Below are 15720 nucleotides of genomic sequence, written 5' to 3' on the forward strand. Positions count from 1 at the left end.
GGGGGGGGGTTAGAGAACTGTTGGCCGTTTGGCTGCCCACCCGGCGCGCGGGGGATGCCTTCGGAGAGGGACCCCGGAGGTCCTGGGCCTTGCCTAGAGGTCATCTCCTCCAGGACTCCTCTGCAGCACTGTCTCGCCTCTTGCGACGTTGACTTCAGCGCTTCTGGGGCTTGTCTGGCCCAGGAAGAGACGTTGCTCTTGGGAGCTTCCTCTGCACCACATTGGCCCAAGCCTCCTTGCTGGAGAAAGCCTTTTTCCTCTCGAAAACTCCTGCAGTTCACACCTCTACTCTCTCGCTGCTCTGGTCGGCAGCCTACCAACTTCTCGCGCGTCTCGGGAGGAAAAGAAATGGCAAGAAATGCCTTAAGAGGTTTAGGGTTGTTTCACTTTTTTCAGGTCGCTCGTCGCGCCTTCTGTCTCCTGCCTTCCTCCTCTTCCATCCTTAGTCAGTTTCTAGCGTTTATTGACACACCTTAGTGGTTAACGATTCTCTGGTTGGCACTGAGTTGGCGGCAAATAAGTGGGAAGCCATCTGCAGCCGTGGGCATTCCGAAGGTTTCCTCGCTGCTTCCTGCTGGCTGGGCTCTTCTCGGAGGGGGAGATGATCCCTCCCTGCCCCCACCTCTCTGCCCACCTTTGCAGCCTCCCGGCCACTGCCCCCACCCTCACCATCCGGCCCTCGCCCCGCGTTTGCTCCGCCTCGACTTCCCAGGCTGGCTTTCTGTTCCCAGAGTCAGGAGTTCCCTGCAAGAGATCAGCTGCTTTTCGCCTTAGGTTGCCTTGGGAGTGTTAGAGGGAATCTCAGACCAACAGATCTTCCTGTTTATGTCGTAGGCATCTTTTTTTTTTCCCCTTTCCTTTTTTCTTCCCCTGCCTGAGCTGGTGGGACAGCGGTTCCCCTTCCCTCCAGGAAACTGGTTCGCTTGGTGAGACCTTCGCCCTATCGCGCAGGGCTTTTCTGTTTGGGTTAGTCGTTCATTCGATTGGAGCCAAGAGAGATACCTTCGAAGTGGCACCGAGAAACAAAGCAAAAAAGGAGGGGAGGGTGTAGTTTCTGCCGCAGTTTTAGCCCTTGTTTTAGCTGCCAGGACTTAAAAGAAAAATCCAGCGCTGCAAACTCTTGCAGTGTTTTGAACTCACTCTTAGGGCGTCAGGAACAAGCAAGTGGTCGGAAAACTGGGGGGGGGGGTCGTTTAAAGCCTCGGGTTTTTTAACTTTTAACTACTTTCCAACTCGGCAGCTGATTTTATAGGTCTGAAAGGAAGTGTAGGTAAATCTAGCAAAGCAACAGTTCTAAAAGAGAAGTTTGGAAACTGAGACAAAAGTTAACTTTCCCACTTGAGCAAGGAGTCTTTGCTTTTCCAAACTGCAAAGAGCAACTTGCATTTTCAAAGAACATTTGTTTTTGATTAATAATTTCGGGGATCTCAGGCTGCAGCCCTGGACACATTTATGCACGATTGTTCCACTGAACTTTAGTGGAGCTTTCTGGGACATGGATAGGATTGCGTTGGGCATCTAATCATTGGTAAATGGAATTGTTGAATTTTTAGAAAAGCAACCTGAATGCATTTTTTTTTAGAGTGCTGGCTTACTTACATTTCTTAAGATGAACATGGAAAAGTTATACTTTGGGTTATTTGTTAATTTTTTAAAAAATCCATTTGTTTTTTGTTTTTGTTTTTAAATCAGTCTGAGTATTTAAAGATCATCGGAAAGTAAGAATTGTTTCCCTGCTCAAATTATGAATGCAGGTTTGAAGCCATGGAGATGTTTGAACAGTTTGGATAAATTCTCAATGCATGTTGTTTGTTCTACTTCTGCAGTGTCTCAGTTTAAAATGGTGAATTACTCCTATGATGAAGATCTTGAGGAATTGTGTCCAGTATGTGGAGATAAAGTCTCTGGGTATCACTATGGACTTCTTACCTGTGAAAGCTGCAAGGTTTTGTACCATTTCTTTTATTGAAGGGGGGGAAATCTAAAATACAAAACTAAACTACAAAAGGGAAAAAAGAGTTTTTGACTCTTTTTAAGGAGTTGGAATATTGTCAGAATGCATGAAGTTCCTTCTGGGGAGGCACAAGTTTTCCAAAGAGGAGCAAATGTCTTTCTTTTCACCAATCAAACTCACTGGGGTGTTCTGTAGATAGGGTGGCTATATTTACTGCCTTTAAATATTTGGTTGTCGTGAAGTGATGTAGTTGTAAAGGGGCTTTCATTCCCAGCTGTCCTCAATATTGATTTTAGTTGATTTATATACATTGAGTATTATTGTTCCTGTATCATGTTCCTGATAAATTTCAGGGCTACAGTATTGAAGGCAACTGTTTCAGATTTTCATCTTTCAGGATGAAAATGTAAATTTCAGTTGTGAGCTTCTACTCCCTCTCCCCCTCAACGGTATTTTATGTCACTATTTATTTGGAGGACAATCAAGTGGAAATCAATTAAATGATTTTTTTAAAAAAAACAACCACATATCACTATGAGAAATATATTTGCACATGTGTTTTATTTTAACCTGAAAGCTCTGGGGGCTCCAAATTATTGGGTGATCCCTTATAGACAGCTATTGAAGGAAGGTGTCTCTTTTAGTCTGAAATAAATAATTGGAAAATTGAGAAAGGGTGTGTAAAAGTATAGTCTTTGTGAATATTGTGGCGATTTTGAAATAGTTTGAGGAACAGACTGTATACTTCTCTACACCAAAGCAATATAGTTTAAAGCATTTTTACTGAGTCACAAACACAGGAATTTAGGACTATGTGGAGGGGATTAATTATATAATAATAGCCTGTCCCTATGTACTTGGAAGAATCTACCATGCAGTTCAATGACTTACTCCCAAAGGGCAGTAACTTAAATGTATAATGTTTCTATGTGAACCATAAAGACACTAGGAAATATATCTGTTCTGATACGGTGCATGGTTTTTAGCATTGTTATTATAGTAATAGTGCCATCAGTTTACATGCTTTACAAAGAAATACACACACACACACACACACAAAAAGAGGTACCTGCCCAAGGAACTTACAATCTATGCTTAGATTGGGGGGGGCAAGAGGAAATTTAGGGAAAGTAGGACAAGAAAGGTAGGAAACTAGTAGACTGAAGATAGGCCATGATAACAAAGGATAAATGTTTCCATTGTGATTGAGGACTAAGGGGTTAAGTCTCATCAGACAGGTGGGCATACATGACAATTCTTCTATATCTTGTAAAGGATCTTTTTTCAGTTCTTCACCAAATCATTCAAAATGTCATTTTAAAAAATCATTCACTTTTAAAATATTATAGAATTGCCCCCCCCCTCCAAACGGGTCCATTCATAGACTGTTACACTCTGATTGCTCAGGATGTAATAAGGACATCTGGCCAAGGGTTTTGACATAAATCAATACCAATGCAGACTAGCACCAGCAAACTTTCTTCCTCACCCTGTGGCCTAGTGGTTTCCTCTAAGGGACTGCATGAAGAAATCTGAAATCAAGCTGGCCATTCTGTAAGTGCGCGATTGGCAAAGGGAATGTAGGGAGGTAGAGTTGGCACATGTTTTCTGCATCTGCAATAAGATACAGGAACCAGCCATCAGAGCAAAATGGGTAAACGTGATGCATCTCTTCCACAGGGCTTTTTTAAACGAACAGTCCAGAACAACAAAAGGTACACGTGCATAGAAAATCAAAGCTGCCAGATTGATAAAACCCAGAGGAAGCGTTGCCCATATTGTCGATTTCAGAAATGTCTAAGTGTTGGGATGAAGCTGGAAGGTAAGGCATGCACTTACTCTTGCACATTCAGATAATGCATCATTATGAATAATCTGTCATTAAATTGTTGCAACTATGGCCTTTATACCAAGGTTACACATATCAATATATCTATTTATTAAGGTTATATGTAGTCCATATGGTTTGTCATAACCATTGGCGATCATGGTTCCATGTGGTACAAATTTCATTCAGAATGTTGACCCCTATAGTCTTTGGAAGGCAGTTTAAATGTATCCATCAGAAGAACATAGAACACACCAGCTAACAATGCTTGAACAAACACAATTGATTCTATAAAAGAGCAGAATTAAATCAACCGATAACTAGTAAATTATTTAGGAAAGCGTTGATCACTGTATCTCCAGCAACCACCAAGGTGCATCTCAAAGCATTAAATGCAAAACACAGCAGTGGAGGTCTAGCATATTGGATATTTCTCCCATGAACATTGGGCCGCTCTTAGTTATCAATGGAATCCCCTGCACAGCACGATTGTGCAACTGGGCTTATAATTAACTAAATCATCACTGAAAGTATGACTGGCATTTAACAGAGAGGGACTGCAAGTCTCTCCCCCCACACCACACATTTCTGAAAACACACGTAATTTTTTTAAAAAAAATCTCTAGTGGATTTTAGGTTTTAATATAGTTTAGATTATATTTTAAACTTTAATGTACTGTTTACTATACTATTTAGTATATTCTAAAGAGTCCACTGTATTATAATAATTTTTGATTTTCCTGTTTAGTATAGTCTCCTGTATTATTCCTGTATTATAATAATTCACTGTACTGGGAGTGTTCTAAGCTCTAACTATCAAAGAGAACCCTCGATCTCCTCCTCGATGCCAGCACAGAGGATGAAGAGGGAGAAGAGGCACATCAGATTGTGCCAATGGTCAATGGTCATTTGGCTAGGGTCACCAATGCATGATCAGCTTGCATCGTATTGCACTGGCATTCTGTTATTCATAGAAATATCCATTATAATAGATGAACAGATATCAATTTCAGTGGGAAGCAAAAGTTGGCTCAACATGAAAATTCAGGAAATTCACGAAAAATTTAAAAATAATTTAAAAACCGGTAACAAAAGATCTTGCTGTTTAAAAAATCTGAAAACATTTTATAAGCTATACAATGGCCCAAAAGAGAAAATCAGCAATGCTAGATTTTTAATGTTAGCCCATCTTTTAAACCATATTTTGTGCAGCCCTTTATACTGTCCAGAGGCATTTGGTTCTCTCTTGATCTTTCGTTTGTGTTGAGTAATGCAGTACAGAATTGTTTGTTGGTTTACAGGTTTGCCAGTATCAATGATGGGATTCAAATTCAAAGAAATCTCTGTCCCCATACGTTTGAATTTAGGTGCATGAGGCTGGGTTTATTTTATGGCAGATCCCAAGGTTGATTTCAAATGTAGAATATGTATCAGTGCTTATACCTTTTTAAATTACTTCTAGTTTTGCAAATTTTAAAGTTGGGTTAGGCACAAATCTTTGCATTTTAGTAAGAGAAATTCCCCCCCCCCCCAAAAAAAGTCTGCAAGCTTTAATCAGTAGGTTTATAAACTAAAGATTTAGTTGACTGGTTAGTGAGGTCATCTTTTAAGCAGTTAAAGCTACAGTTGTTAATTGCTGAGGCTATTGAGTTCTCAGTTGTTCCTGCAAAAGAGGATGTAAAACAAGCCTGAAGTGTTTCTGTTTCTAATGTTGAATGGTGGTGTGTGTGTGTGTGTGTGCGCTTTTGCATCAGATTGTAAACGATCTCACATTTTGCTTCATATGTCTCAAAAAGATACCCATATTGGTGTTTGGGTAATGTGCAGACTTATTTATACATAGTCGATGAACTAACCAATTGCTCAGCCAATGGAAAATAATCAACTAAAATTCTTTCACTGGTAGAGAGTTTAATTTCCCTATAAATGGATCCACAGCATAGTACATGCAGATTGCAGTCCTCAGGTCAGATATTCCAGCATCTTTAGAATCCATATTTAGAATGTTTCACTGAAGTCCATAGACGGAAGCACTGAAGACTGTATACTACCAGCTATATCAGGGTGGAAGTAGAAGTTATCAAAGCAAACCTGGGTTTTCTAAGGCAATGTGAATGCAGGAAACTTGCAGGAAAGGATTGGTGGGCAGAAGGAAAGGGTAAGCATGTCTTTCTCCTCTGGTCATATTTGCTTCAGTTTCTCAGTCCTGCTGGGGGGACAGAATTGAAATCAGCCAGGAGAAAGGGATTTGCAGGGGGAAATCAGCAAATAGAGAAAGAAAACTATCCTTTCCCATCTGCTTATTCTCCACTGCAAATGCTCTGGCGTTAGCATGAAGAGGGAGGACCTACTACTACTCTCAGTCCAGCTGCTATATTTAACTATTGGGCTGGTCATTTATTTACATGCACATACACCAGTTTGATTGCCTGTGCATCCTACTGGTAAGCCTGGCTTTTTTCTGCCATCTACGGAATGCCATGTTAAAAAAAACACACAAGCCAAGTTCTTCCTTGTGAATATAATTGGTTCTTTGGAATGCTGATGATTTTAGAAAGGCATAGATGCCAGTATCTGGAATCCATGAGCAAAGCATCATGCACATACAAAGCCATACAGGCGCTGGTCTGGAGGAGCCTCCAGAATTGTTTTTACGAGGGGTGAGATTGAAAAGCTGAAAAGACATTGCATCTTTGGATGAGTAGTCATCACAAACTTAACACCAATTTTCCTGGAAAGTGCAAATAGAACATACAAAGAATTTCACAGAATGGCAGGACCAAGGTGTCCAGTTTCCCAAAAGTACAATGATCAGAAATTGATGAGTGGTGTTTAAGGACAGAGAACATTGCAATGGTTGGAAACAAATAAGTGGTATATCACTGAGTTAAATTAACAAATCTTCCATCTCATGTTTTGAGTTGCCTGCAATGGGGCATGATTGGTATATTTCAACAATCCCTGTTCAATAAAAAGTTCCTATCTTACTCCCCTTATGGTGTTGTCACATAACCCAACTTCCCTTTTGTTATCAGCAGAACGGGAAGAAACGCATGCTCTCATAATCGTAAATGCCTGTGACATTTATGTGCGTGTTTCCTTGATTGTGATACATGGTCTTAAATCCTAGTCCATAAATTAGAGTTTAGGCCAAAATCATTAATAGTTAACGTCTTTATGATAATATACGGTCCTCTGTGTCCCTAGCACTCCTAATACATTTTTAATGGCACGCTAATCCTAAAGATAAAAAGCTTAGGGATCTAACCCCCAGCCATCGCAGCGTGTCACCAAGCTGTCAAAGACCCTTCTTGCTATATAATTGCCATTGGGGAGGGAAGGATTGGTGAGACCCTCCGGCTGCTCCATTCAAACTATGTGGTGGAGACAACAGTGCTGTGTGATAGAGACTGCCACTACAGACCCCCCCCTCCAGACAGCTGTTGGGATGGGTTTGCTTGACTTCTCTCTAATCCTGGTGCTGTTGCAAGCTGAACAGCATCAGCAAGTTGCCAGATCCGTTCATTGCTGGTGTAAGTGACAGGAAAACACAGGCTCTTTCAACATGTACAACTAAACCTGGGGAAATATCTCCAGAGAACCCAAGCTCTAGTTGTGACTGAAATAAACAAAAGGGAGCTGCTTGCACCACAGCTGTTATTTTTTTTCCCCTCACAGTGTGAGCTTCTGAGCCACATACGTGACGAAAGGTTTGAAAACTTAGGAGTGCCTCTCAATGGCATCCATCCAGTTGGCTGAGTTCCATAATGGGATAAAGATCACCAACATTTTGATATCCAGTTCTTCCAAGGGATGGGCACCAACCTGTTGAAGTTAAGCACCTTTGAGTCCCATTGATTTCAACACTGAAGCTAATGAGGGTTCTTAATTTGGCCCAGATCACTTCCATTGAATTTTTTCCTCCCTTCCTTTTGGAACACTGAATATATTTTGATCAAACGAGTAAATAGGGTGATTTACTATTTATTTACCCACAATGAGCTTTAAATAGCATGATAAGCAAAAAGTCAGGACCTGCCTCAAGGCAATTACTGTTCAAAATATATCTACATTCCTACTTTTCAGTGGGACGTGGAATTGTATTGTATAGTCCCACCTTGTCAGATCTTGGGAGCAGTAGGGTTGATGCTTGGATGGGGGACTGCCAAGGAAGACTTTGTAGAGGATGGCAGTGACAAACCACCTCTGCTTCTCACATCCTGAAAGCCCATAAGTCAGTTGTGACTTGATGGTATATATGTAAATACTTTCAAGTAAATGTTGTTTAAAAACTTGTAACTGAACACCTACCATTTCCTCCCTCCACTTTCCACAGCAGTAAGAGCTGACCGAATGCGTGGGGGCCGAAACAAATTTGGACCAATGTACAAGCGGGACCGGGCACTGAAGCAGCAAAAGAAAGCCCTCATCCGAGCAAATGGACTCAAGTTGGAAGCCATGACTCAGGTGATCCAAGCGATGCCCACTGACCTAACAATATCCTCTGCAATCCAGAATATCCACTCTGCCTCCAAAGGCCTACCTCTGAACCATACAGCCTTGCCTCCCACAGACTATGACAGAAGTCCCTTTGTAACCTCTCCAATTAGCATGACAATGCCACCACATGGTAGCCTACAAGGGTACCAGACCTACGGTCACTTTCCAAGCCGTGCTATTAAGTCTGAGTACCCTGACCCTTACACTAGCTCCCCAGAGTCAATAATGGGCTACTCATACATGGATGGTTATCATCAGACAAGCTCGCCAGCAAGTATTCCTCACCTGATATTGGAACTCTTGAAGTGTGAGCCAGACGAGCCGCAGGTCCAGGCTAAGATCATGGCATACTTGCAGCAAGAGCAAGCCAACAGAAGCAAACACGAAAAGCTCAATACCTTTGGGCTTATGTGCAAAATGGCTGACCAAACCCTTTTCTCGATTGTCGAGTGGGCCAGGAGTAGCATTTTCTTCAGAGAACTTAAGGTACGTTCTATGGTTTTTCTAATTATGTGACAGTGAAACAATCTAGTTTGGGAGTAAGAAATTATAGGTTGTAACTTTGTCCAACATCCATTCTTCAGTCAAATGTCAGTTTATCATCCAAAGAATGTTTACACATGTCACAGGCTGTCCAAATGCATGTATCTGACTCTGGATTTGTACTGTTCTGAATTAAGTTTTCTTATTTTGGTTTGAATCATTGGCATAGATTCCAGGGGGTCTTCATCAAGATGCCTTTGACCTCTCAAGGGAAGAGGCTGTACCTAACATATATGAGTTATTGTGTGTGTGTGTGTGTGGGGGGGTGTTATTGCTTATGTACCAAGAGACCTAGAGTTAAATTCCTGAAACCTTTTGGAGGATGCTGGGAAAGAAGGCCTATGAAGACCCTGCAAAAATCAGCAACTGGCCTTGACTTGTTGACCAGTTAGGGCAAGGTTGCCCAAGCTACGTATTCTGAGACCATAGCTCAGGGGTGGAATCATGTGAGGAAAACCCAAAGGAACTGGATATTTCCAGCCTGTAGAGAAGCATAACATTGGCTGTGGGCTGTGATGACAGCTTTAAAGGATGCTAGAAAGAAGAAAGGAAAATAGAGCTATTTTTCCTAGTTTCTCTCATGATAGGACAAGGAACAATAGGTTTAAATACCAGGAAGGCAAACTCACTTAAGCATTAGGAGAAAAACAAGCACTGTAAGAGTCAGTCTTCAATGGAAGAGGCTGCCTTGAGCTGTAAAATGCCCTTCCTTGGAAGCTTTCGTTGAAAGGGTGGACAAGTATCTGTCAGACTTCTTAGGTACAACATATCCTGTCCCAGATCAAGCGACTTTTAGAGCTCTTTTGATCCTAGAAGTCTTCTGTTCCAAAACATTACTATGAGCAGGTCCAACCATAGCAATGGGTGGAGTTGGAAATGGGTATGACTTAGTGAATCCTGAGAGTCCTGGAGGACCTGCCCTAGGCTGAGAGTCTGTTACCATGGTGTCAACTATTTATGTCATTTCAGAATTAAGATGGAAATTTTAATTTAATGACACATGAACTTGAATGGGTACAACGGGATTGTGTGGGGGAGGAGAAATCATGCTTGGGCCCTGTCTGTAGGGTATGTCAAGGGGGAGGAAGAGGGCAGTGAAGCTGTGACCATTAGTAAGACATGAAGGAAAAGGCATTGAGTGGAATCCTGAGAACTGTTTCTCTAACAGCAGATCCTTCTTCTGTTACAAGGAGACCTCCATAGGCAGAATGCGTCTTTACTGCCAGAGCAAGGTTCTTTGCACCAGCAGAAGGATCCACTCTTTGTGGGGAGAAGTGTAGGATGAGGCCCATTTGTCTAAACTGTGCAACACACTTTTGAGCACACCCAGACAGCCAACACATAAGTAATATGGATCTTTTAGTGCATTGTTATTTATCACCTATAGGCATATTCAACCACGCTTCCCCTAATTGTCACAGAATTCCCCAAAGATGTTGTACATATTACGGAGATTAAGGTGGTAAATTTGTGGGGATTCATTCTGGATTGTACTGCTTCAGACTATGGGTGGGAGACTAGAATTCTGAATGCATAAAGAATTCCCATGCATGTAACATTGCAGCACATCAGGGTAGAGGGATACGTTATAACTTTTTCTTAGCTAGATTATTCCATACAGATGTTTAGGTTTTGGGGTTTTTTAACATGGGAAGTATTCAAAAATAAGACCTCGCTGCTGTTTAAAGTGGTACCATTGCAAAATCCCATCCCCTCATTCAGTGTAATATGTATACAGGGCTCAAACATCCATTTGTAAGGCAACTACCAACTTGCCCCATTTTACCACACATGTAATCTGGTCTTCTGTGGACATGTATGAAAGCTGGAAAATATGCTTGTTTCCCTGTTCACACCTAATAATGACCACATCTATTGAGAAGATCATGCGTAGGGTACTCTCCTCATCTACAAGGAAGGAATGCAAAATCGTAACCACTAAAAAGGGCTCTTACAATAGGGAATGTACATTTCCTACATACATAGACTTCCTGAGCAGTGTTCCCTCTAAGCTGAGTTAGTGTGAGCTAGCTCACAGTTTTTTAGCCTCCAGCTCACACATTTGTGTCTTAGCTCAGGAAGGATGGCTCCAGAGCAAACTAATTTACGCAGTAGCCAAAATCGTTTGCTCACAACTTTAATGCCAGTAACTCACAAAGTAGAATTTTTGCTCACAAGACTCCACAACTTAGAGGGAACATTGTTCCTGAGCCAGATGGAAGGGATGCGCAATGCACTTGTGCTCACTTCTCCTCTAAGCAAGTTGATCTCAACATGTGTAATGTGGGAAGAGGGGAGAGCCAGTTTGGTGTAGTGGTTAAGAGTGCCGGACTCTAATCTGGAGAGCCGGGTTCGAACCTCCACTCCTTCACATGAAGCCAGCTGGGTGACCTTGAGCCAGTCACAGTTTTCTCTGCCCCCCCCCCCAAACCCTAGCTGACCACAAAAAGAGCTAGAGTTTCAGGCTGTCAGACGGTCTTTGGCTCTCCTGGCTATACTACACCCACTGCCGTATGTTAATTAATTGATTGATTTGTTAATTAAATTAATTGATACGTAGAGGACTGTTGGCTCCAGCAAACTGTACAAGATCTTTGTCTGTTCTGTTCTGCCTCTACTCTGCATTGTCCCCATGCCTAAGGTGTTTTCTGTTCCCTTTACTTTCTCTGTATAACAGGAGAGTCTCTCAGCATACATATATTATACAGCTCTCTATATCTACACTAAAGATCATACAATTCCTTGAAAATATAAGAAATATGTTAATGCTTTACTACAAATGTTCATTCTCCATGAAGTTTCTATTTTTGTCAATAGAAAGTAAGGCTGCAACCTTCCACTGGTTTAAATGGCACATTAACTAACTAAAGCTGCAGATAGTTAATTGACAGTGCATTCATTTTAATCCATCAGAGCAAATTTTAATTGGTGCAGTAGCAAGTAAAGGGCACCCTTGTTTATTTTAAAGGCTATTTTTGGTTTTTGTGTGTTACTGTGTAATGCTAGAAATGAGAAAGCAAATAGTAAAGTCTCACAATATGGTCACTTCATTTATTAAGTGTTAAGTTACATTTTCTTCAGGATCTCAACAGGGTTCTGTATGGAGATTTTAGTACGAGGCAAATTGAGCTAAATACACTTCATTATTTGATGAATCAGTTAAAAATGATTGATCATCTACAATATCTTTATTTGAAAATCCTAATAAAAAGACACCCCTCATGTATAATATATGGAACTATACATTATATACCTCAAAAATATGTGCTGGGGAGTTTTACATACTTTTTAGGAACACAAAGAGGATGTTACCATGGTTTCTAAAAGCACGGTATACTTTATTGATAGTCTCTGCGTGATAACAGAATGCTATTTTGTCTGAACATAATCTGTGGTAAAACTTTTCTGGCAAGGTGACACAAATGGCCACTCCACTACAGGGTGAGAAAGCTTGTTTTAGAGTGGTTTTGGTTGTCTCCACAAGCTCTGTGTTTTACTCTCAAGGTAGCAAAGAAAAATGTTGAGCGCTTTCTGCTCACTTCACACTTTAATGTCTGCCCTTGATTGTTGATGTGCTACCCAAGAGCTGTTAAAGTATAACTCTGATTTGGAAGATCCATGGTTCAAATTATGTCTGTGCAATAAATTCCCACTCCCTCGACCTAGTGTTCACTTATGAGAGGAAAGGTACGGCGTTCTGGGTGAAATCTATAAGCCTGACACCTCTTAATTTTTGTGTCTCCCATTGTCCCCTATTAGTCACACAACCCAACTCTGCTTCTACAGGATAATATACAAGTTATTCATATAATTCTGGAGTAATTATGAGCCCAGTTTCTGAAGGCATGTACACAACAATCCTTAGGAATCTAATGGACTTTTCAGACTATGAACTGTACCAGGATCAGCAATCTTCTACTCCTACTTAACTGAAACTAAAGGGAGACAACTAAGTCTGTGTTCTCAAGAACATTATTTTTTTGTTTCCTGTTTTTAAACAGAAAGCCAAATGTTCCCCCCACCACCACCATGCTTGTAAAAAGGGAAGATCCCATGCTTGCTTGACAGGGAACTAAGCCACCATTCCAAGTGCACTCAATAAAGACTGCCTCAGGGAAGGGCTATCACCTGAGATACAGTGTGGACAGCACCTCCCACTAAGTCTCTTTGGCCAGTGAAATCTTTGCACCAGGCTGTCTCCTCTTTACACTGTAAGAACATAATCTCAAGAGGAGGGTATATTCTGGGCTGGAATATACCCTCCTGGCCAGCCCATTAATTCCTGGGGAGGATTTTCAGGAATTTGTTACTTCTTTCTATTCCCCATTCTCCTTCAGAAAGCAAACAGAAGACTTCGGATTCAGCATTTCTTCTGGAACAACAGAAGTTCTGCCTCTCACTCACCCAACATGGCTTCCAGCCCCAAATAGGCAATATTCAGTTCTCTGTGGGGTTCCTGATAGTCATTTGAGTTGGAATCCCCTCCCTTCTCCTGCTGGAGTTCAAGACCTTGCACTGCTCCCCTTGGGACCAGTGTTCTTTTGGAATCTGATATTGTTCCAGATGGAAGGGAAGTTAGTGAGTCACTTTCCACTAGGTTGGAATGTTCTCTACCTGGGATCATAACATGGCCAAATCTGGAGACAGCTAGAGACCAGACTGCCCTCCTCCACCAGGGACAGAGCAACAGGGAGACATGGTAGCATGATATCTCATGAAGAGTAGGGTTAGGGGGCTCTATTCTATGTTAAAAAAATTATCATAAGCATACAAACATACATGGGGGGGAAATTCGATAAGTACACGTGTTAAACCTATTATATAAGCTCATGCCTAATTATTTTAAGTTATATAATCCACCTTGGATCGTTATAGATACAATTAAAGATAAAAACTGCAAAGCATATCAAGTTCATACTTTAAAGGTCCTCAACAGGTTTTAATACTTTATTATTTACTTATAGTAATCTTCATACCAATTGTAAAATCTTGACCATGTATTTTCAAATGTGGTTTCCGCTATTCTAGAGGTCATTCTAGGCAAATGCTTCACTCAGGTTCTTTCTTGGATATGCATGGTGCAGGTTTGAACTAGGGATGTCACCAATTACATAGTGAAGGTGTTCAACAGTCAAGCTTGCCATGTTTGACTGTCATGTTCAGACAAGAGCCAATCTCCAGGTCTGTTTGGTTCAGTACCGAATAACTAAAACGCCAGCTAAACAGGTTTGCATCAGGGTTGTTTTTTTTAGTTTGTTTTTAAAGGGAAAGCTCTTAGAGTACCAAACATGGATCTCCTTTCCCATCTCATGCTGTATATTTATCTACTTTCATCATTTATATGTTGCCATTCTCCCCAAAGAAGACCCAAAGTGGTTTACGTCATTCTCCTCTTCTCCAGTTTATCCTTAAAACAATTGTGTGAGGTAGGTTAGGCTGAGGCTGTGTGACTGGCTAAAAGTTGTCCGCCAAGCTGCCGTGGCAGGGTGGGGGCTGCAACCAGGGTCTCCCAGACTCTAGTCTGACATTGTGACTACTGGCTCTAGACTGGCAGTTGTAACGCAGTAATCTGGATGTATTGTGATAGTTAGATGTATTCATTTGTTTTAAATAAATAAATTGCAATCTGAAATTTGACAGCAGAGAGTGCAGAGGGAGGACAGGTATAGGAAGAGGCAAGGGTAAGAAGAGGTGGATGCAAGCAAATGCATTTCTATGGAATTAGACTTTGTTTTGTGGTTAGGGACAATAATTCAGGGGTTGAGCCAAAAGTTTTGAAGAAAGCTTTTGAGCGGGGAAGGGTGGCCTGCTGCCTGGAGGGGAAAACCCCCCAATGTCCTGCCACTCTAAACAGCGGTTTAATAGGTTGTTATTTACCAGGTGATGCAATTTACTTCCATGCCATGAAAAGGTCCAGCTACCCATTTCGACACATTAAGGGGGCTGGGCATTGTTCTCCAGGGCTGCTGGCAATCCAGCATAGCTTTAAGGGGCAGCAAGGGACAACAAGTGATAAGAAAGAACAAAAGGTCTTTAATTGGGGCTTGGAGGGATGGAGAAGATTTTCTGCTTTTCCTGTGCATCAGAACATAAAAATGACAAAAGCTAGAGCACAGGGAATGTATGGTGACAGTGTTGACAGAGCACTTGCCCCAAAATGGGAGGACCCATGGAACTGAACGCAGCATAGAGATATGTGCAATCCTGATTGCCTCTCCCACAGTGTGCTTGCACCTGTCTCCTGGTTATCTAACCAGAGGCAAAAACCCCTTGAGGCATTAGAGGGGAGGGGCTGCATACAGAACATCATGTGCACCAATGTAGCACTAGCTCATTCACAGACCAGGATACTTGTCCGAAAGATGGGCCCAACCAGCCTAGAATGCACGTTTGTCTTAAAACTGGCTCTCTTCCACTTGCATTCACAAACGTCATGAATACACATTTGGTGAATGCAGATTATGATTTACCAGATGGAAGCATATCACGTGGAACGGCATGAGAAGTAATTCATCTCTATTGCCCTTCTAAACAGTAAAGACAGACGTCTATGCAGTGTCAGAAACCTCTCTGGAAAATGGCAGGGTGGTAAGACTCTCCCCAAGCCTTGGGAGGGTGTTTCAGGGTGAGCCTATACATGCAACAGAAAGAGAGAGAAAATGGCAGGAGAATGGACTGTAGTGCTTCAGGCTGTAGGTGGGGGGATACCAGTTTGAATGTTGCCCCATGCATTGGGAAAAAAACAGGGAGCCATGTGGTATAGTGTTTAGAGTACTGCTTTCCTTAAGCAAAGTTACATCCTTCTACATCAATTGAGCTTAGAAGGGTGTAACTCTGCTTAGGATAGCACTGTGGGACACATATGTTCAAAGTCCTACACTATACTGAAGCATGC

At 41.6% G+C, this 15720-nt stretch overlaps 1 protein-coding gene across 1 annotated transcript in view; it reads left to right on the top strand.

Annotated features, from left to right (window-relative positions):
• Positions 1–1826: 1826 nt before the first annotated feature.
• NR5A2 (nuclear receptor subfamily 5 group A member 2) overlaps positions 1827–15720 on the top strand; it is a 158842-nt gene continuing 144948 nt past the window's right edge. The window contains exons 1-3 of the mRNA XM_015417030.1: positions 1827–1945; positions 3635–3776; positions 8119–8768. Coding sequence (XP_015272516.1) covers positions 1841–1945; positions 3635–3776; positions 8119–8768 — 897 coding nt within the window. The 5' untranslated portion in view covers positions 1827–1840. The remainder of the gene's footprint in view (positions 1946–3634; positions 3777–8118; positions 8769–15720) is intronic.

This window comes from Gekko japonicus, unplaced genomic scaffold (genome assembly GCF_001447785.1).
Source record: "Gekko japonicus isolate JY-2015 unplaced genomic scaffold, Gekko_japonicus_V1.1 scaffold564, whole genome shotgun sequence".
In the NCBI taxonomy this organism is placed as follows: Eukaryota; Metazoa; Chordata; class Lepidosauria; order Squamata; family Gekkonidae; genus Gekko; species Gekko japonicus.